This window comes from Aricia agestis, chromosome 12 (assembly GCF_905147365.1).
Source record: "Aricia agestis chromosome 12, ilAriAges1.1, whole genome shotgun sequence".
NCBI lineage: Eukaryota > Metazoa > Arthropoda > Insecta > Lepidoptera > Lycaenidae > Aricia > Aricia agestis.
Window position 1 is genome coordinate 14,407,206 of NC_056417.1, and position 22,242 is coordinate 14,429,447.

The following is a 22,242-nucleotide window of genomic DNA, read 5'->3' on the forward strand; positions in this document are numbered from 1 at the left end:
TAAACCATCAATATTATCACGGAATCGTGATAATATTGATGGTGTAATCTGCGCTAATGCCCACAGATTAATATATGTAGCAAGCGCCAAGCTACGAATGCCTCTCGATTCTCGAAAGTCGAAGTCTCGAATACCGGGGTGTAGGGTTGCCACTTGCCAGGCGTCCGGATTAAGCCGGATTATGGGCGTTTGTGCACTACACGGAATTTTACCATCCGGCGCGGCGCGGCATCTCGATTTCCTACCTTATTTATATGGCAAACTTGAAAGTTATGAACGCCGGACGGTAAAATTCCGTGTAGTGCACAAACGCCCTTAGTCAGGCTTTTTGCTTGCGTGTCCGGCCAAAATCAAAGGGAGTCCGGTGGAGTCCGGCCTTTGTAGAGCCTCAAAACACAAATTGAAAAAAGGGATGACAACGGCAGGTATTACACGCATCAATATTATCATGATTCTAGTATCCTGTATCACGAATCACGATTCACACTATTGGCAGGTATTACACGCACTTATATTATCACGATTCCGTGATAATATTGACGCAGTAGTAGTTAGTATCGTACGTCTTGTGATTCGCGTGATTTGCGCGTGATACTAGAATCATGATAATATTGATGCGTATGATATGCCCATATTATCACGGAATCGTGATAATATTGATGCGTGTAATACCTGCCAGTACGATGTTGCGCCCACATTTTAATTTCTTCACTTTTTTGACAGACGAAGTCCGTCAAGAAAGTGAAGAAATTAAAAAGTGGCAACATCGTAGTGACATCCCTTTTATCTTAGATTGATTTGAAAGAGATGACACTACGATGTTGCCACTTTTCAATTTCTTGTCAGAATACCTGGAGTTCTGCCAGGAATGTGAAAGGGTGATGTTGTGTTTTTGTATTATTTTCCTAAAATTGTGTCAACTGGGTTTTTAATGTGTAATATTGGTAGGATATTAATCATTAGGTATTTGTTATCGTGCACAAGTGTAGGAAAGTGATGCAATATCCAGAATCGTGCTATTTTGTTCCCTCCAAAACTCCATCGAAAGTTTCAGTAAGGCGTCTAATACTTTACTGAATCAACCGACTTGACTTGACTTGACTGTATGTAATAGTGTATTGACTTTTACATAAGACTTTTAACGATGCTGTTTTCCCGCCATAATTTACTCAAAACTGGCCATGGTTATATAGCTGAAGTGCCATAATAAGAAAAAAAATAAAAAAGAACGTACCTGACGTTTGACATTGACAGCCTTGACAGTTGAAACCACTGACTTTTATAAGTGGATGCGGCATAATGGTCTCTACCAAATCAAAATACTGTGGCCGGTCCGCCATTTTATGTTGCGGTTCTACGAGGTACATAAACTGTCAAAGTGTCGTATTATAGGGATGTCGAAATTGAAAGAAAATATCGATATATCGATACATCGATATTTGAAAAAATATCAATATCGGTCTCGATATATGGCAAAAAAATATCGATATATCGGTCAAATTTTTCGACCAATTTGCTTTTTTTAAATTAATTTATAGTCCGTCAAAAAAGTGAAGAAATTTAAAAAAGTGTGTCCTTGGATCGGTACGTTTATAATTTTACTAAAATTTTTGTTATTTTACCGATGGCTTGACTTCACACATGTGCTAATTTAGTTAATAATTAGACAATAAATAAGATTTGTGATAGAATAGAATATAGCATGGCTTGATTTTCGATATTTAATCAACATAGAAATTAGTAGATTTGACGTTTAGTGATGTACTTTTTTATCGAATTTAAAAAATATATGGTGAAGAATCTGATCATTTATTTAAGATTTTAACCTTAATAGCTCACTTATAACATCTTACTTATCGATATCCTCGACAAATATCAACCGAGTGTCCCATCACTATAGACCGCCATGTTTAGTTCTTGGCAATATGGCGCCGGCCACACTTTTTTAGTTATGTCGCTTCCATCTGTTTCATCTGTTTCTTTACTCATTGGTTGAAACATTGACGTTGATTTATTTACATTTTACATACAAAACTTTGCAACTTTTGGGTCGTGAGCGCGTGAATCGTCAATCGTGACATTCGTGACTCGCACAAATTTTATCTAAATTCTAAAGCCAACTTACAATTATTGTGTATTAGTTGGCTCGAGGAAGCTCCTAATGATGCCTTCTATATGGAAAATGCCTTCCCACGTAAGTTTCATTCTGAATATCAAGCTATAGTACACATTGATTTAATTAAAATTATTGTCATATTGTTAACAACTTGTTAAGGCATAAGGTTCAATATCCCTAACAGTTTCTTAAACTTTTTAAATCCAACAAACATATTGAAGTTTTTTCTCTTTACAGATGGAATGTGTGATAAGTACTTATAAAACTCTTACAAAAATACCAAATGTTTTGTTTGCCAAATTGGATAAAAGTGGTGGAAAAATACACTCAAGATGGTCTATAAGGAACATAGATCGGGGATGTAACACACACTACACCATGGAATTTAAAATTGATGAGAAATTTAATGTCCTCAACAAGTCTACATTCGGAGTAAACATTAGCAATCAGTAAGTTGCTCTGTTATCTTATTTATTTACATCAGACAATAAAGACAATGATTCTACTTCTTTATCATAATATTAATTAAATGTACCAAAAGCAAACATTTTACGTAATATAACAGCGGTCAACAAAAATTGTGTGTGGACCAAGCATGTTCAAAGATGAACTTTGTTAAAAATTAATTTCAGTCTCGATATACTGATGAACATGTAGCAACAAAAATTGACACTTTCCATTGATACTAATAAATACCTTTCACTCAATCACATTGATACAAATAAATACCTTTGTAATTTTCGTAAAATACATAATTTGTCTAATTTTTTTTGGAATGTGTGGACCGCGAAGGTCATTCTATTTCTTAAAACGGGCCCCGAGCGAAACTAATTGGTGACCCCTGTAATATAACAATAATTTGTAATATGTTTAATAAGTAATCTTAAGTTTTCATTTATACTTTTCATATATTATGTAGAACTTACCCTTTTGTTACTTAGTGTGCCCAAAAATATTGCATATTAATTTGCCACTTATTATAACAAAATGTGTGGTAACATTTTTGTTAAAAATGAATAGGCCCTGTAGTCTATCTAATGCCAGGTTTTATGAAACTTGTATAATAGGTTTAAAATCTACTCAATGCAAACAAACCATTATTATTCAGATAAGATAATCACATAACTATTGCTTATATTTCTAGGCTGCTGTCAGCTGATTCTCCGAGTGAAAACTTTAAAGCAATCATATATGAGGATAAATCTGGTAAAGATAATAAAACCTTTTTGGAAGTCTGGTCTAATGACACTCTCACTCACTCTGTAGACCTCACGGCTTTGGACATCCATGGAAATGTTTATGGGGATTGTAAGTAATCAATAACACGTAGGTATAATCTAATTAGGCATATCAATATAAAGTTTTGTGCCTCATCTAACAGTTATGACTGTAGAAAGAATGTCATGTAATTTATAGCATAAGAGCCAGCAACAGCCAGATTTTCATTTCATAAACGCTGAAAGTTTACCTGTTTATGACCTCTATACATATAGCTTAGTGTGACCAGAAACTTTGGAGCTTCAGTTACGTACCAGACCTTTGATAAAGAGTAAAGCTCATATTTTTATCTTATTTTCTTTGGGGTAACTGTAGAAATCGCATCTGTCACTGCCAAACATATGGCGGTTGTTTTCCACTGCTAGGCTTTAGCCTTTTTTAGCAGTTTACTGCTTCTTCGTGCGAACTCATATAAATCGCGCCTTATAAATTATAATAATACAACCAATAAAAATCTATTTCAGCTGAATTTGGAAGCGTGGATTGGTCGCCAGATGAGAAATTTTTGGTCTATGTAGCAGAGAAGAAACCAAAGAAATCCGAACCCTTCATTAAAAGGAAACCTTCTAAGGATGAGAAGGAAGACGTAGATAACTCAGATAAGAAAATTGTGCCAGTGAGTATACTCTGTTTAAATCCATTCTGATATAAATGTAAACACATTTCTCTCCTTAAAAATGGGTGGCAGCTGTTGCAGTTAAGGATAACTAGATATTTGACCGAGCTTAGCTCAGTACGAGGGCTGCTATTTATGTATCCGGAATTAAAAAAAGAAACAAACATATATCATTTAATATGGTTTTATTGCTTTTCAAAATATTCGCCGCGATGATCGACACACTTTTGCATACGCTGGAACCAATTTTCATAGCACTTTTTCCATTCTGATTGAGGTATCTCCAAAACGTGCATTTTGAACGCATCAACAGCCTCTTCGCGGTTCGAAAAACGTTGACCACGTAATTTGTTCTTCGCGTATGGAAATAAAAAGAAATCGTTAGGTGCCAAATCAGGGCTGTACGGCGGATGACCAGTCAATTCGATCTTTTGACCCTCCAAAAACTGAGTTGTTTCAGCTGAGGTGTGACAGCTAGCATTGTCGTGATGTAATATGATTCTGCGTTGTCGGTTGTCCTTTCTTATTTCTTCAAAGACTTCTGGTAAACAAATGGTCGTATACCATTCAGAATTAACCGTTTTACGATTCTCTAATGGCACTGTAGCCACATGTCCATTAATTCCAAAAAAACAGGCGACCATTTGCTTCAAAGTACTTTTTGCACGAGTAACTTTTGTTGGTTTCGGCTCATCTTGGAACACCCACACCGTTGACTGTTGTTTAGTTTCGGGGTCATATGCATAGATCCAAGATTCATCACCTGTGTAGATATTATAAACGGCTTTTGACGTACCACGGTTGTATTTTTTTATCATTTTTTTGCACCAATCGACACGAGCCCGTTTTTGATCGATTGTCAAGTTGTGCGGAATCCAACGCGAACATATTTTTTTTACAGCCAAATGTTCGTGTAATATCTTATGTATGCTCGTCATACTTATGCCTAAGGACGCCTCTATCTCGCGATATGTAACATGACGATCACGCATTATTAGTTCCCGCACAGCATCTATATTTTGTGGGACAACAGCTGTTTTTGGGCGACCTTCTTTATTTTCATCCGTGAGCATAGACCGCCCACGATTAAACTCACTGTACCAGTGATAAACAGTGGTTTTTGATGGTGCTTCATCTCCAAAAGTTGCGGTGAGTTGAATAAAGCACTGTTGTTGATTTAGCCCACGCCGAAAATCGTAGTAAATCATTGCACGAAAATGTTCACGCGTTAAATCCATGGCAAATGAAGACACGCAATTTTCAAAATGACGCCACAATGGAAAAATAATTGACAGACACATGAAACAAAATGTATTCTTCAACCAAAGAGTTCTATTTTCAAATGTTGTAATTACTTTTTAAATATTGTTCTTGTAAGTGGCCAGTTCCGGATACATAAATAGCAGCCCTTGTATTCGATAAAACACGAATAAAATTACATTTTCTAAAAATCTGATTCCTAGCTAGATCGATTTATCGCCCCCGAAACCCCTTATATACTAAATTTCATGAAAATCGTTGGAGCCGATTCCGAGATTCCAATTGTATATATATATACAATTGGAATCTCGGAATCGGCTTATATATATATATATATATATATATATATATATATATATATATATATATATATATATATATATATATATATATATATATATATATATATATATATATATATATATATATATATATATATATATATATATATATATATATATATATATATATATATATATATATATATATATATATATATATATATATATATATATATATATATATATATATATGTCGCAGGGAAAAGAAGATATCAGGGATATCCCGAAATCCCTAGGGATATCACGAAATCGCGGTAGATACCGAATATTCTTGTTTCTTACGTCTTCTTACTAAACAAATCTAGTGATATGTCATTTCACTAAACTAAATCTAGTGAAATGTCAGAAAAGCGGATACCGCCGAATAAAAATCGAGCTACTCATTTCTCTCGCTCGCTCTAATACCCACACGGGCACTAGTGGGAGTGAAACAAATGCGTCGCTCGAGCTGGCGCGGCTCGTGTGATTTTAGTCATTAAATCATTACGTGTACGTTAAGTTTGAATGCGATTTTCTAAATATCACCTTTTGCGACTCTCGAGTTTCAACATTTTTTAATATTTTCCAGACTTACGCGCATGTAACTTGCATGGTTCGATAGCCTGTTAAATGTATATTATGGGGATATTAATAAGTCAATACCGATAATAAGATACCCTTCACGCTGATAATGCCCCATTCGCGTTAAGAGGGCGACTAACGCAAAAAATCGTCCTTCTCTCTTCACACTCACGCCCGTCTTTCATATGCCAGGTGAAAAAGGACGACGCGGATTCATTTAAATAAAAAGAAAATTATTTTTTTCCTAAAAACTCGATAAATATGTAACATTTAAAAAATCCGCTAGGTCAGTTCCTCAATGATAGAATTTTATACAATGTGTTAAAATATTAACTTAGTTTAATGCACGGTTATGGCAATATATGAAAAATTCGTAAAAATTAGATGTATCTTTGTGATCGAGAAAATTTTAAGATATCGTGTTTTTGCTAGGTCTGATTCTCGGAAATATAATGTAGTATCTATGTCTACAAAATGAAACAATTCGGGGCCTATTTTCAAGTATAAAAATGAATTATAAAATCGTCAATTTAGGGTTAGTCGCCCCCATAAGATAGTGATAGGGTATTAGAGCGAGCGAGAGAAATGCGTAGCTCGATTTTTATTCGGCGGTATCCGCTGTTCTGACATTTCACTAGATTTAGTTTAGTGAAATGACATATCACTAGATTTGTTTAGTAAGAAGACGTAAGAAACAAGAATATTCGGTATCTACCGCGATTTCGTGATATCCCTAGGGATTTCGAGATATCCCTGATATCTTCTTTTCCCTGCGACATATATATATATATATATATATATATATATATATACAAGAATTGCTCGTTTAAAGATATGAAATTAGTGCTAGGGTAAATACAGTCCCAGATTTGTAAATTGGCCGCTGTCTAGGAGCTGCAGTATCCTAGGGAGTCGGCAGCCATAGAGGGCCTACAGATTTCTTACATGGGGCTAGTAGTTTCTAAGCTTATTCCATGCAAACAAACAAACATGTGTAGAAGTTAATGTTACAAAATATTAGTGAAGCAATTTTAGTTTTACACACTTTGTGGTTTATTATCAATTTGACAAACCGGTTTTTTATCAATTTGAAAATGATAACAAACCACTGAAATAAAAAACTCTTTATTCAAACCATTAATGAAACAAATCAGATACTTACAAAGAGGGAAAAAGAAACAGTTTGAAATGGCGGCCTTACTGCTGGAAGCAGTTTCTTCCAGGCAACCATAAACTTAATTACTTAACTTAAAACAAATAACTGAAAATATTAATTAAAAACATAGATCATATAAAAAATAACAAAATGACAAAGTGAGATACAATATATAATAAGATAAATAAATATTATACACAAATAAATATAAAAGATACAATTTCTATTAATAAACACACTTATTTATGGTATTAACGAAATATTTTTTACTAGCAATGACCGCAACTCCGATGCCCCAAAAGTTTATTCCGTGGGAAACGTAATTTTTTCCGAAATAAAAAGTATTATAATATGTCCTTTCCCAAGACTCAAAGTATCTCTATACCAAATTTCAGCAAAATTGGTTCAGCGGTTTAGACGTGAAGAGGTGACAGACAGACAGCCTTCGCATTTAAAATATTAGTATAGGGTTAAGTTACGAGAAAATGAATAGAGAATATGCCTCTTTACAGGGCGAGGAGCATTTATACAAGAAGGATTGGGGCGAGCAACTGATTGGGAAGATACAAACGGTGGTAGTACTGTGCGAAATCGAAGCTGAGAAGTTCACCATACTCCAGGGTCTGCCCGAGACCTGGTGTCCAGGACAGGTAAAAAAATCTAGTTGCAGCAGTAGCTATTACGAGGTCCCGGGCGGAAGGTCTTTGAGAGGCCCCGGGCGGCAAGTCTTTGCGAGGCCCCGGGCGGCAGGTCTTTGCGAGGCCCCGGGCGGCAGGTCTTTGTGAGGGCCGAGGCGATTGCCCTGTTCACCACCCCTAAGGACTGCTACTGAGAAAATCATTCGTTAAGGTTAGCCTTCACTGCAAGCTTTGGTGACATTACTTTTGCGACCGGCCAAGATTAAAGCCTAATTAAAAATATAAATAAATTACGTTCAAATACGACTAGCCATCGTCCATCGAAGAGAAACCCTACTTATCAGATAGGGAGTAGTCACCCGTCCAAGCGTTCTACGTTCCAGTGGGCAGTCGCACAGAAGCAATTCTGACCACTGACTACTCTGTCTGATAGGTCCCTAAACTTTATTTACCACACGTCAAAATTTATACTTAACCTTGACAGACACCGTCCGCGGTGCTGGGATGTCTTTGTATGCAGTGCCGGTTATAGTACTACCAGCGCCCTGGGCAAGATTTCATCGGCGCCCAGGGTGTTTGTAGTGCTAAAAAAAGAAACTACTGCGGCGCCCTTTTTAATTGGCCTTCGGCGCCCTGGGCGCTACTGTTAACGCCGCTACTGTTTGTATGGCTCATTAATTAGAGTTGCACACTGACCTCTATAATACACTGGACATGCCGTACAAAATGACAGCTATTTCTTATGCCGATTTGAAGCGCCGCGGTGAGCGTACTGCGAACTAATTTATATAGAAAATGACAACCGCCATTTGCAAAATAGTAGTTCCAAGTACACTCACTACTGCTTTCACATAGCAATCAGCGCCAATATGGCGACTTTCAAATAGGAACATTTTATTGATAGCGATCGCCTGTCCAGTGTATTATAGAGGTCAGTGGAGTTGCAAGTCTGACGCAAGTTTATTTTACTATTCCAGGTATGTTTCGCTCCGGACGGCGAACATGTGATAGGCGTGGCGTGGGACGTAGAAAAGTATAGACTGGGGCTGATCTACTGCACCAACCGACATAGCTACATCTTTAGTCTGAATACTAAGACGGGAGCTTACAGTATGTATCTTTACTGACAACTATAGTGTCAGTGACATTACCATGTCATCTCTACGTCGCCGCAAAGCGGTGCCTATATCTTGCCGTTCTCAGAAACTTCGCATGTCACGCGATTGCGTGACATGCGAAGAAATAATATTAGGATTGATGATGCACAGTTTGGCTTTCGTCCCGGTCTCTCAACAGATTCAGCTATATTTGCGCTCAAATCAACGGTTCAGTATTACACAAAAAGAAAAACATCCGTATACGCATGCTTTTTAGATCTTAGCCGTGCTTTTGACCTGGTAATTTACAATTTACTTTGGCAAAAGCTCCTACAATGTAGTATACCCGACCAAACAGTGGATCTGTTGAGGTACTGGTACGAAAATCAAACGAATTTCGTAAAATGGGGCGACGCAACCTCTAATGATTTTAGATTAGAGTGTGGGGTGCGCCAAGGAGGGTTAACCTCGCCGGACCTGTTTAGCCTGTACGTCAATGGTCTGATTGAGGAGCTCAGAGGCACCCGTGTGGGTTGCCACATAGGTACGACATGCATTAATGATTTGAGCTATGCTGACGATATGGTGCTTCTGAGCCCCTCAATCAGAGGCTTAAGACGTCTTCTCGGCATTTGTGAGACCTATGCTAGAAGCCATGGCCTCAAATACAATGTTGCTAAGACGCAGATGATGGTGTTTAGGGCTGACAAGGGTCCGGAGAGGGTCCCGCCGATTTATTTAGATGGAGAAGTAGTGCAGCGAGTCGAGCGTTTCCGATACCTGGGACACATTTTGACCGAGAATCTGTCTGACAATGAAGACATTGTTCGTGAGAGACGGGCGATGGCCGTTCGGTGTAACATGCTCGCGCGCCGTTTTGCACGTTGCAGCGCTGAGGCAAGGCTGACACTGTTCAGGGCATACTGTCAATGCCTGTATACGTGTCAGCTTTGGAGCAACTGCTCTAAATCTGTAAGGAGTAGCATCAGGGTGCAGTATAATAACGCATACCGCATTCTTATGAGACTGCCTAGATACTGCAGTGCTTCGGGCATGTTTGCCGACGCCAGAGTTCCCGATTACTTCGCCGTTGTTAGGGCACGAGTTGCGGAATTCTGGGCCCGCGTGCGATGGTCTAGGAACGAAATTCTCGGTGTGTGTGCCGGGTGTCCGGAGAACTCGTTTCCAGCCTACTGGTTATCGGTACATCGCGACAGAAACCAGAAATGACTTTTAGAATTATTTTTAAACGATATTTTTGTAGCATTTTATTTTATTTGTATTATTATTTAAAATTCACAATGTTTATGTACTATTTAATTTTAACTTTTAATTTAATTTAATTTTATATATTTTATATGGGTTTATTGCCTGCAATAAATTATTATTATTATTATTGCAGGATTGTGAAGCTAATTGTGGGTACTGCCACACTGTCTATAGCATGCACAATCGACGACATGATAGATTTTATTTAAGTTCATACAATATGTCCTTTCCATTTCCTTATATCATAGACATAAGGAATTTTCACATTAATAGTATCTTGTCGCGTGATATGTAAATGCTATTACAGAGAAGTTGTCACCTGATGGTATGTCGGTACGGTCCCCGCGGCTAAGCCCCGCCGGCGAGTTGGTGTGGCTGCAGCGCGCCGCCGCCGGCCCCCACCACGCCGCACACCGCCTGCTGCGCCTGCCCTCTAGCGTGGTGAGTAGTTGAGTACCAGGTAGCAGGTAGACGGTAGACGAGGTGTAGCGGAAAACGTAGACGCGATGTAACGTTGATCGCAGACAAGGTGTAGTGGTGATTACAGATACAAACGAGGTGTAGCGGTAATTGCAGACGAGGTGAAGCGGATATTGTAGACGAGGCGCAGCAGATATTGTAGACGAGGTAGAGTAGAGATTGTAGACTAGGTGTAACGGAGACCGTAAACGAGATGTAGTGGAGATTATAGGCGATATTATGTAGTGACGATTGTAGACGGAAGACCGAGTGTAGACAAAGTATAGTGGAGATAGTAGAGACTAGGTTGAGCAAGTGCTAGCGGTAAAAAAGTTTGATAGTTTTTTTTACCATAGGTAAGGTATAACGTGTGTAAAACGTAGGTATACAAGGTAGGGCGTAGACGTAAACAAGGTAGAGAGAATATTGACTGCCAAAAAGGGGTGACTGCGTTGTTTTTATGATAGATAAGTTAGACCAACTTTTTAATAGTCTGTGTTTGACGTAGAATATGCTTAGAATACAATAAATTTGTGATAAACCTATTGTATGCATGTGTATTTTGTACGCAGATTAACAACTTAGACACAACAGAAGACATACAATCACAAGTTCAAACAGTGATAGACATAGTTGAGACTTCTATGGAGATATCGGGGGACACTTTCTATGGGATCTACTGTCAGAGTCTACCGAAGAAGTGCTTCAGCGTAGACGGTAGAAGACTGGTGTTCAGCACACCACAGAAGAACGAAGTTAGGAGTTACGTGGTGGATTTAGGTATGCATTCTACTGAACTTGTTGTCTTAGGACCTGTTTCACCACTTCCTGATAAGTACCAGATAGGCTATCCACAACATCTGACATTTTATGCTCCATACTCCATCTGTCAGATAAGTTGTCGATAAGCTCGTTTGTATCAATACAAACGCAAGTTGAACGCTCAGCAAACGGAAGAAAGCCGACACGTATTAAAATTTATATCTGCAAAAACGCGATGAAAACACGCAGACGATGCAAGCGCGTCAGTGCGTAAAAATACGTCGTGTGGAAAGGCCTATATTGGGAAGTGGTGAAACCACGAAACAGTCCCTTAGAGTCTAATGGTGCGCTTATACAGGCAACTAAAATTGCTCGACTCCAGTCAATTCTCGTCAACTTTGACGTCACGACTACATCAAGCAATTTGCGGCAACAAGCAGCAATATTGCGCAATACAATATTGAGTGATGTGGCCATCGAATATTTGAGCGATATCACATTGAGCGATATGAAATAAATTGCTCCATATTGCTCCACTAATTGCTCCAGATCGCTCCATTCGTGTCGTCGAGCAATGATTGCCCGTGTAAACGCTTCTTAGCGTGTTTACACACGGCGCCGCGGAGGTAAAGAATCGCCGGCACAGAATATATATTAGTAGTACCAACAGAATTCCAACTCGTGAAACCCGTTTAAAAAAATAACAACTCATGCTGCGATACTATAAAGTTCAAATTCCGACCGCGCAGTGCTAGGTACCTACAATTATATTTGCCTACATGTGCGCTCTCTTTCTATCGCGTAAGAGGTACCCTTTCTGACGAAATTAAGATTGTCACCTTTTAGAAAATAAAATAATCTTCTTTTAAAAAACGTTTGCTATTAGCTGTAGCTATACAGCTAATAGCATACTTTTTTATAGTAATAATCAAATTTTAGTAACCCAACGTATATTTTATTATAGTTTTATATTCGATTATAATTTAGGAGCTGGTCAGGAATTTTTTACAACTTAAACATAGTAACTTGTGTTTATTTATGTGTAGTATGCGGTTTGTTTGTAACAAATTGGTTTATTTGCTATGTTTTTATATTTTAAAGTCTTAAATTACTATATTGAAATATTTCTTTCCCTTTTTTTCAATTGTTCATATTGTAAATATATTTATCAGATTAATAATGATTCTGTCACAGCGGTTAAATCAGTACGTAGATAATATATGCGACAAAAAAATCTTGCGCGCGCGTCACCGCTCGCTTGTGAGTCCCTTGTGATCTGCCCCTTTAAAGGGGTACTTACAGTTCGATACCTAAACGCGCGAGTGGGACAGGCCTGGCGCCGTGTGAAAAGGGCCAATAGAAATGTATGCAGCGGCGCCGCCGCGGCGTGCGTGTAAACAGCCTTATGGGACTGTTTCGTGGTTAGACGGATAACTTGTATAAATTACGTACAATGATGCGTCAATTTAGTCGAATGCCATTTTTGTTAATATTTAGCTAGATTCTTTTTCTTTTTTGTTTTTTTTTTTACTAAAATTTCATCATTCAAAAAAAGTTAATTTATGCGTTTTTAAATGAGTGGATAATTCGAAAAAGACAATAAAATCGGCAAATGACAATCAAAAACTGTAAACTGTTTTTGCTATCGGATTGTTTTTAAACTGGAATTTAAATTTCATAAAAATTGTTTTTTATATTTCAGATAATCGCACCATCGTGGATATATCCAACAACAAGAGCGAGCAAGGCTCCACAACAGTAACCAGCGTGCGTTCGGGCGTCGTGCTGGCTGTTTGCTCCAACCTCACCACTCCCGGCAAAGTAAGACCACAGACAAAAGAGCAGAGACTATAGAGTAAAGAGAACAGAATATAGTGCCATCGAAGTAATAGAATTAAGTATACGCAGATTGTGGACCTACGTTAATCGTAATCAAAAGCCTAGGATTGAAGTAACGCGACCAAATTACGTAGGTCTGCCATCTGCCTATAAATCAATTTCTCTGGTAGATCATAGTACATCATTTACAGGAATAATCTAAAGATCGCTTACTAAAGGACTCCTAAATAAAGTGGAAGCTTATCCATATCTTTCAATCCTTCTCAAACTTCTTCTCGACAAATGTCCAAATACACTATGCAGACGGTGCAGACACGGCTTCGATGTTTGGGATCATTGTTCTCCGGTAAAATCCATTTTTCGTTTGGGTTTTTATACAACCTTTTGGCAGATGGTAATAAAGCTTTTTCATAAATTTTGTTGATTTTTGCTGCATCCAGGTTGCCCGTAAATACATACAAACTTCCAAAACCTCGTTTTGACAGGCACCCCCAAACATGCACCTTTGCTGGGTGCTTAACAGTACGTGCCAATAATTTGTTGCTGGAGGTTGACTAAGCACGAGATGTTACATTCGATGCCCAAAAAGAAGCTTCATCTGAAAAGACTATGTGGTCCCAGTCGCGGTCAAGATTTTTCTTTCTTCCATTCTCTTTTTAATGTGAGTCTCGGAGAGAAGAGGTTTTTTTATAGTGCTCCTGTATTTCACCTCCGATTCCGCCAGTCGATTTCTTATAGTGTTGAGAGACACATCAAGCCCACGTTCTTACAGTTTTTCTTGAGCTGAACGAAGAGATAACCGAGGATTTTTTTTAAACATTAAGACAATGCGTTTGTCTTCGGCGGGAGTCGTCTTTTTCATTTTCCCTCTTTCTGGCAGGTCATCAACGCTCCGGGTTTCAGAATATCGTTTCACCCACTTGCTCACGAATGCTCTTGACTTCTGCATGTATTTGGCAGCTTGAAAATACGACATTTTTGGACCTTTTGGGTGCAAACAAAGAAACACCGCTTCATATCGTGACGCGACGGCGGTACTCATGGCGGGAAATGTGTCGTCAACTCGGCGCATGCACACAGACTGCTTTGTTTTGTGCTAAGCATTTTAGACAAAGATCCACTGAATGTGATTAAGTATTTTTTTCAATGTTGGTTATGGTTTTCGATGTAAAATGTCGGCTACGCTCTTGTTGAACACACTGTAGAGTCCAAATGGTGTCTATTTTACGAAGAAGGACATAAAAGCAATTACTCATTTTTTCCCTTATAATTTAAACAGACCTTGTAACTTTAACCTACTTCATCATCTGGCGAATATATCTAGTTAAATAGAATCTACATTTTGATTTCAAATCATTGTTCCGGCCACAAAATTTATGAAAAAAACGGCAATTTTTTAACTATTACTTATCTGATTCATTCACTAACGTCTTCAATTTTTATTATTAAAAATAGGGTAAAACTTCAAACCCTCCTATTTATCCCCAGCTGTTCGTAGCAAAACTTCCTCCTATCGGCTCAGAACAATCAATCCAGTGGTCCTACGTGTGGGGCCCAACATTACCGGCCAAAGTAGCGGAGGTCATCAAGTCAGCTACTGTCAAGTATTTGGACCACGAACATAAAGCCTCTAGTGATGACGTCAGTAAGTTATCTGACATTATTTATTTATTTTTATTTATTTACCATTTATTTCAGGCATCTTGGCCCATATGCCATAAATGTGGCATACCACATATGGCATAAATATCTTACATAATATTATACTAACATGCATATTATTATTATTAGAGGTATATAATTATGAACTACACTTTGTTTCGACTAGCTGACACGGTTTCACCCTTGTGAACGTGGCTTTCTTGTTAAAAAATAGGCTATGTCCTTTCGGTTAAATCACTCTATTTATTGAAGAAAACGACATAGAAAATCGTTTTGTAGTTTTCAAGATCAAAGCAAACTTAAGTTTAGTTACAAACAAAAGGCGTTTTTGTTTTGGCATATTATATTAACTTTATTAAGTTTAATCTCAAACGAGCTTTTGCCCGCGGCTTCGCTCGCGTTAAGAAGCCCGATACAAACTTTCATTCCGTATTTTAACCCCTTGGAGGTGAAATTGATCAAAATCCTTTCTTAGCGGATGCCTACGTCATATCATCTACCTGCATGCTAAATTTCAGCCCGATCGGTCCAGTGGTTTGGGCTGTGCGTTGATAGATCACCATGTCAGTCAGTCACCTTTGAGTTTTATATATATAAGATAAAACTCATAATTTTCAGAATCATTCACATCGATATACATGGGTCCCAGCTCCGGTACCAACTACCCGCTAATCGTGTGGCCGCACGGCGGTCCGCACTCCGCCTTCTCCAATACATATTTCTTGGAGGCTGCCTTTTATAATATGCTGGGTGAGATATTTTACTCTTTTACTTAAATATACATGTTGTTCGGGTGAACACCGTTATCCTTAAAACCATCAAATGAGCCCGTCAAAATGATCAACTTTTTCTATGAGAACAATGCTGGGAACTGAAAAAAATCCGGTGTTCTCCCTAACAACCTGTATACTAATAAAATTGTGTCTGATTGTCTATCAGTTTATGTCTGTTAAACTGTTTTGAAATATGCCACAAGATTAGTTTTTTTTTAATTTGTTTGGTGATAATATATTTTTTGTTTTGTGAATTCAATGGAATCTTGATTTTATTTAGTTTAGGATTTTATAAAGTGTTCATAATTTTGTATGGACTAGTTTATTTTTTGTTTAATTTTTTCGGACCTCATTTAACATTTAAATATTTATTGTATAAGTACTTGAGTATTGATTAAAGTTGTGCAATAAAGTATGCCCAAAATCCTAAGCTTAGAAGTCAAAAACATGAAACGTAACATGGAACTTTGTATGTAAAAATGTTAGTTCATCTCACGGTAAACTTTCCATAGGTTTCGCGTCCGTTCTAATAAACTACCGCGGCTCGGTCGGCGCGGGCGAGAAGTCAGTCAACTACCTGCCGAGTAGAATAGGGGAGGCGGACGTCAAAGACTGCGAGAGAGCTACCCTGGATGTGGTAGAACAGTTCCCGGTAGATCGGGAGAGGTTCGTTATCCATACTTTCTTGTCTTCTGTGATCTGTCATCTTTTGACAAGAAGCTTTTGCCCGCGGCTTCGCTCGCGTTAAGAAGTATTATTATATACAAACTTTTATCCCCTATTTGAACCCCTTGGGGTTGGAATTTATCAAAATCCTTTCTTAGCGGATGCCTACGTCATTCAGCCCGATCCGTCCAGTGGTTTGGGCTGTGCGTTGATAGATCACTATGTCAATCAGTCAGTCACCTTTGAGTTTTATATATATAGATATTAGTAAGGGGTGTAGTTACATGTTTTTTTAATACCAAGGTTGGTACTGAGCGGCGGGTCCCACGGCGGGTTCCTGGTGACGTCGCTGAGCGGTCAGTACCCCGACCTGTACAGGGCCGTGGTCACGCGCAACCCGGTTATAGACGTCGCGGCCATGATCAATACCAGCGATATACCTGATTGGTGAGTTGTGTGGATGTTTAGATTGAGGTCAGCTCACATAGCAACGTGACGAGGCGCTACAAGGCGTCTTTAAATGAGCCATTTAAAGGAACAGGCAATCAAAAACTGCGGGTGGCAAGTGTGATAATTCAGTGTGCTTCTTGTGTAGTAAATAAAGTTCAGTTTTGAATGGCTCATATAAAATGTATCGCAACGCATCGTCTCGTTACAATGTAAACTTTTCTCTAAGGGTAAACTTGCGTATCGATAAAGTTGGAGTTAAAACAGTTTTTCTTAATAAAAGCGCCATCTGTTAGTACAAATTATGAACACTTTATATCTTTAGTTATTCTTAACGCAATACTTTCAACTTAATAAGAATAATAATAATAATAACTATGGACGCTTCACACCACGTCGGTCTGGCCCCATGCTAAGTACCTGAAGGACTTGTGTTACAGGTAGTGTCCGACCGAAGCTTCGGCTTCGGCTTCGGCGGCCGAAGCCTTCGGCCAAAAAACCACCTTCGGCGAAACCTTCGGCTTCGGCCTAAAACCCGGCCGAAGCCGAAGCTTTGCCTAAGGTCCGAGCAACCGTCGAAATTGAACGAAAGACTGAGCGAGTCGTGAGATAGCGACGGACCGGTCGTGTGTGCGGAGGCCACTGGGAGTCACTGTCAAATACAATAAACAAACACTAACTTCTTAATAAATCATTTAATTTTTTATTAAGAAGTTAGTGTTTGTTTATTTTATTTTTTAGTCTAGTTTCGGTCTAGTCGAGTTAAACGAAGACTGATGGATTGGTCTAATTATTGTTATTTGTGAAATAATAAAGAAATTATTATTTTTACAACAGTTCAGTCAATAAAGTAGCTGTTGTATAATGCGTGAGCGGGAACCTAAGAGATTTCTGCTGGAACTTATTCAGGGTGCTTAGGTATAAAACATACTAAAAGTTCATTCCTTAAGTCTAGGAGGTGAGCAGGAGTGAGGGGAGGGTGACAAAAGTCTAAATTTTTGGCTAATAACTAAAATACGATGCGTTGTAGCAAAAATATTCTACAATGAAAAAATTTTATTAAATTCTCTATAATTTTGATTCTACTATATTAATTCTCATCCGTTTTCTACACACACTCAGGAAAACTACATAATTATACTACACGCTCAGGAAAAGTGAAAATAAAAAGTGTTTTATTTTTAAATATTCCTTTATAATTCTGATTCAATAGTAGCTTTACCGCTTCTATGCAGCGTTCAGTAAGTGAGAGGGCTGTAAGCACATCCCCCATTCCCTCATTACACCCCTTGACGCGGCAACGCACCAGTAGCACCCCTGGTGTTGCAGACGACGCAAGGCATTACGGTAACCAGCTTCCATCAGTTGAAACATACACTAATTGTTAGCCTGCTTAGTTAAATGTATAAAAAACATTCGGGAATGAGCTTGATGACCCCTCAAGAATGGGGGTGGAAAATGTAGGTAATTTCTTGACGCCAAGGACAATAGGCGACTTGCCAGCGCCTGAGGCTTCACTAAAACAATAATATATTTTGTCACTGCACCAGGGATTTTAGCAGCGGCTAATGTAGATGCCTGAGAGCGATTCTGAAACTTCCAGAGCGTGTAGTTAAAAAAACGGATGAGAATTTGGAAAAACTATATAGAATCACATAGTTATAGAGAATTGAATAAGCTTTTATTTCGTTATAGAACTTTATTGCCACAAGTCACACCGCATCGTTTTTAAGGTATTAGCCAAAAACTAAAAATTGAGACTTTTGTCACCTTCCCTTCCCTCCGGCTCACCTCCTAGACGTCAGGACTTTTAGTATGTTTTGTCCCTAAGCACCCTGAATAAGTTCCAGTAGAAATCACTTAGGTTCCCGCACACGCACTCAATACACTCCTTTGAGTCATTCCTTAACCAGACTACAAATAATTAATAAATAAATCACAAAATCACAAGCTTTTGTTACTATCTCTAAATCAACTTCCATATGAAACAGTCAATATAGAGGTAAACCTTCAATATTGAAGTGCTGAAATAATTTTAATATTCATTGTAGCTTATAGACAATTTTAAACAAAATTAAATACTGAGAGTCGAGATTAAGATTGTAAACCTTCGGCTTCGGCCGAAGGTTGTGGCGATTGCCGATTAATCGGCTTCGGCTTCGGCCAAAAATAGACCTTCGGTCGGACACTAGTTACAGGTAGCAGACAACGGAAATATATTTAATACTTTTATACATACATTTAAGATTATTATTATATCATACACATATTTAATACACATCCAGACCCAGAACATTGAAAACTTTTTGTTCCGTCGGCGGGATTCGAACCCGCGACCCCCGGCTTGAGCCCGGTGCCACACACTCAACCAATTGAGCCACAGAGGTCGTCAATATTTTAAACATAATATTTTTGCATGGATAATTAATGTACAGTTTAAGATTATTATTATATCATACACATATTTAATACACATCCAGACCCAGAACATTGAAAACTTTTTGTTCCGTCGGCGGGATTCGAACCCGCGACCCCCGGCTTGAGCCCGGTGCCACACACTCAACCAATTGAGCCACAGAGGTCGTCAATATTTTAAACATAATATTTTTGCATGGATAATTAATGTACAGTTCAAACAGGATTTTACGTGTATAACAACAGCGTCTATATACCTGACTTTAAAGCTATTAAACATTCTCGAATGTTCCCTAGGCTTCGCGTTACTACGCATTAACTATAGAGGCTCGACTGGCGCGGGGGACGCCAACGTAAGATGCATAATGGGCAACGTCGGACAATATGACGTCAAAGACTGCCTTCTCGCTCTAAACGACGCGAGGGAAAGAGTCGGATATACCGAGAAAGTAGTCCTCTATGGCGGGAGTTTTGGCGGTTTCACTACGGCTCATTTGGCCGGACAATACCCGGACATGTTTAAGGCTGTGGTGATGAGAAATCCTGTAATCGATATGGTGTCTAAGAAAAATTACGGGGATAACCCTGACGGGTGAGTTTGTTGTTTGGTATGGCTAACAGATGGCGCTTTTGAAAGTTTCCGGTCTACTCACATTTTAGTATTAAAAAGAATAATGTGGTTTTTATATCTTAGATATAAAACAATCTGCTAATCTTTGACCTTGGAAACATCCCTATTATAATGATATTATATTATCGGTTTTGATCCATGAAGTACCATGAACCCATCACAGGTGTGCAGTAGAGGCCGGGTTCACGTACCGCGAGGACGGGCCTGTGACGGAAGACCAGCTGTTGGCTCTACGGCGATGCTCACCCCTCGTCCACGTGCATAAAGTGAAGGCGCCCACGTGTCTGCTGCTAGGGTCCAACGACAAGAGGGTACCGGCATACCAGGGGCTGGAGTACGGGAAGAGATTGAAGGCGAATGGAGTAAAGACCAGGTGAGTTGTAGCTGATGGCCTCTTGTCCATAATATGAAGGTACCCAGGCGTCTGCTGCTAGGGTCCAACGACAAGAGGGTGCCGGCATACCAGGGGCTGGAGGACGGGAAACGGCTGAAGGCGAATGGCATTAAGCCTAGGTGAGATGATCCGCCGCTTGTGGCGTAAAAACTAGTGGCGTAGAGGAAAATGACACCTATAGCCTATATTGTCATAAAGTAGCAATTTATTTGAATTTTTGCCTCGGTAAGCAGCGGCAAAGATCGGAACGGTACCTTTATAGCGAGTACAGTTTACTAAGGTTGGGTTACACTAACTTACTTTTACTAGTTTAACTACAATGCTAAATGTCAAATCTCTGGTTAAGTCAAAAATGGACGCCATATTTAACCATAACCGTAGAGCTCAACAAAGCTTTAAATGCACGTGGCAAAAAAAGGAACTAACGCTGTCATCATACAATAACGCACATTTTTGACAGTTCTCCTTTACCAGCAGCGCCCCCGCCCACGTTCATTTAAAAGCCTTGTCGGACCAGCTGTCATCTGTCAAATTCTGTGGTCAAAGTTAAGGTTAAAGTTAGCTTTAACTTTAACCATAACTTTGACCATAACTTTAACTTTAACCACGCCTCTGGTGCAACCCACCCTAATAGTTCTTGTTAAATTTTAGGATTCACATGTACGAGGATAACCACACCCTGGGCAGTCTGCCGGTCGAGATGGACTCCCTCATCAACGCGGCCGACTGGCTCATCACAGCTATCAAACCCGAATAATTAAAAAAAGACAAAAATAACTTTAAAAATAAAAAGTACAAAATGTAACTGAATAATTAAAAATGTGAATTAGGGAAAAGTTACCGGAATTTCGTGACATTACTAGACTGCCAAAGTTAAAATGAGACTGCCATTTATACTATTTTGTTTGTACTGAGAAACTAGAGTATTATATAAAGAAAATTATTTTACTATCAATAATTATATTGTTGTAACTTAACACATAAATATTTCATATTATGTTTTAAATAAAATTGCATATAATCTACTTTTGTTTTTTTTTTTAGAATATACAGTGTGTTAGTGTAAAAACCGTTATCCTTGAAACCATGCTGGGAACTAAAAAAAAAGCCGTCTTCATACCCATACAAATTGCCGATCCGGGCATCCATATAGGTATGAAGACGCCATTTTTTTGAGTTCCCAGCATTGTTCTCATAGAAAAAGTTGTTCATTTTGACGGGCTCATTTGATGGTTTTAAGGATAACGGTGTTTACACGTGGTTTACACTAAAATCTTGACGTATTTACTAAATGACGCCCGCAACTCCGTTGTTCCAAAATTTTTGCCCGAGAATTTTCCGGCACAAAAAGTATCCTATCCTTTCCCGGGACTCAAGGTAACTAGCAACCCAAGGTAAGGTAACCCAGCGAAATCGGTTCTGCGGTTTGGGCGTGTAGAGGTAGCATTTTATTAGTATGGATTAAATCCAGTTATACATTTCTTAAGCTTTTTGAAATAGGGTATACATAAAAAAATATATCACAGCCGAACATAAAGAACCACCTCCTTTTTTTAAGTCGGTTAAATGGTACTTTACCGGAATTAAAAATAAATTCTATGAAAGTTGAACAGCTGACAGAGGGAATATAAATTACACGATAGAATAATAGCAGGTGCTGCGTCATCTGTTCCGCGCTTTGTTACCCCCGGGGCGCTCCCACAGTGTGCGATACGATATCCGATATATCGGTACGATTTCAAGGACTCGATTATTCAGAAACTAGATCTAATTATAATTTTTGTATTTTTTTAAATCATTGTCTTTGGTATTATTTAGGGCTAAGGCTTTTTTGTAGCTTACCAATGGCTTAAAAGTATGTA

At 38.6% G+C, this 22,242-nt stretch overlaps 1 protein-coding gene across 3 annotated transcripts; it reads left to right on the forward strand.

The window, feature by feature from the left end:
- The first annotated feature begins 2,040 nt into the window (after window positions 1-2,040).
- Window positions 2,041-21,175, forward strand: LOC121732460 (acylamino-acid-releasing enzyme-like). Of its 3 annotated transcripts, XM_042122338.1 has the most exons (15): window positions 2,049-2,194; window positions 2,354-2,565; window positions 3,261-3,424; window positions 3,859-4,010; window positions 7,841-7,978; window positions 8,944-9,076; window positions 10,640-10,773; window positions 11,364-11,571; window positions 13,256-13,374; window positions 14,881-15,037; window positions 15,673-15,804; window positions 16,340-16,493; window positions 16,797-16,940; window positions 20,150-20,359; window positions 21,032-21,175. In XM_042122338.1, exons 1-15 carry the CDS (start codon window positions 2,162-2,164, stop codon window positions 21,135-21,137), a joined length of 2,196 nt encoding a protein of 731 aa, XP_041978272.1. In that variant the 5' UTR covers window positions 2,049-2,161; the 3' UTR covers window positions 21,138-21,175. The 3 variants fall into 3 exon arrangements, with proteins under 3 accessions (XP_041978274.1, XP_041978273.1, XP_041978272.1); XM_042122340.1 differs by lacking the exons at window positions 20,150-20,359; window positions 21,032-21,175 and adding an exon at window positions 19,653-19,798 and having other exon boundaries at window positions 2,041-2,194; XM_042122339.1 differs by lacking the exons at window positions 16,340-16,493; window positions 16,797-16,940 and adding an exon at window positions 19,653-19,947 and having other exon boundaries at window positions 2,042-2,194.
- Window positions 21,176-22,242: the final 1,067 nt, after the last annotated feature.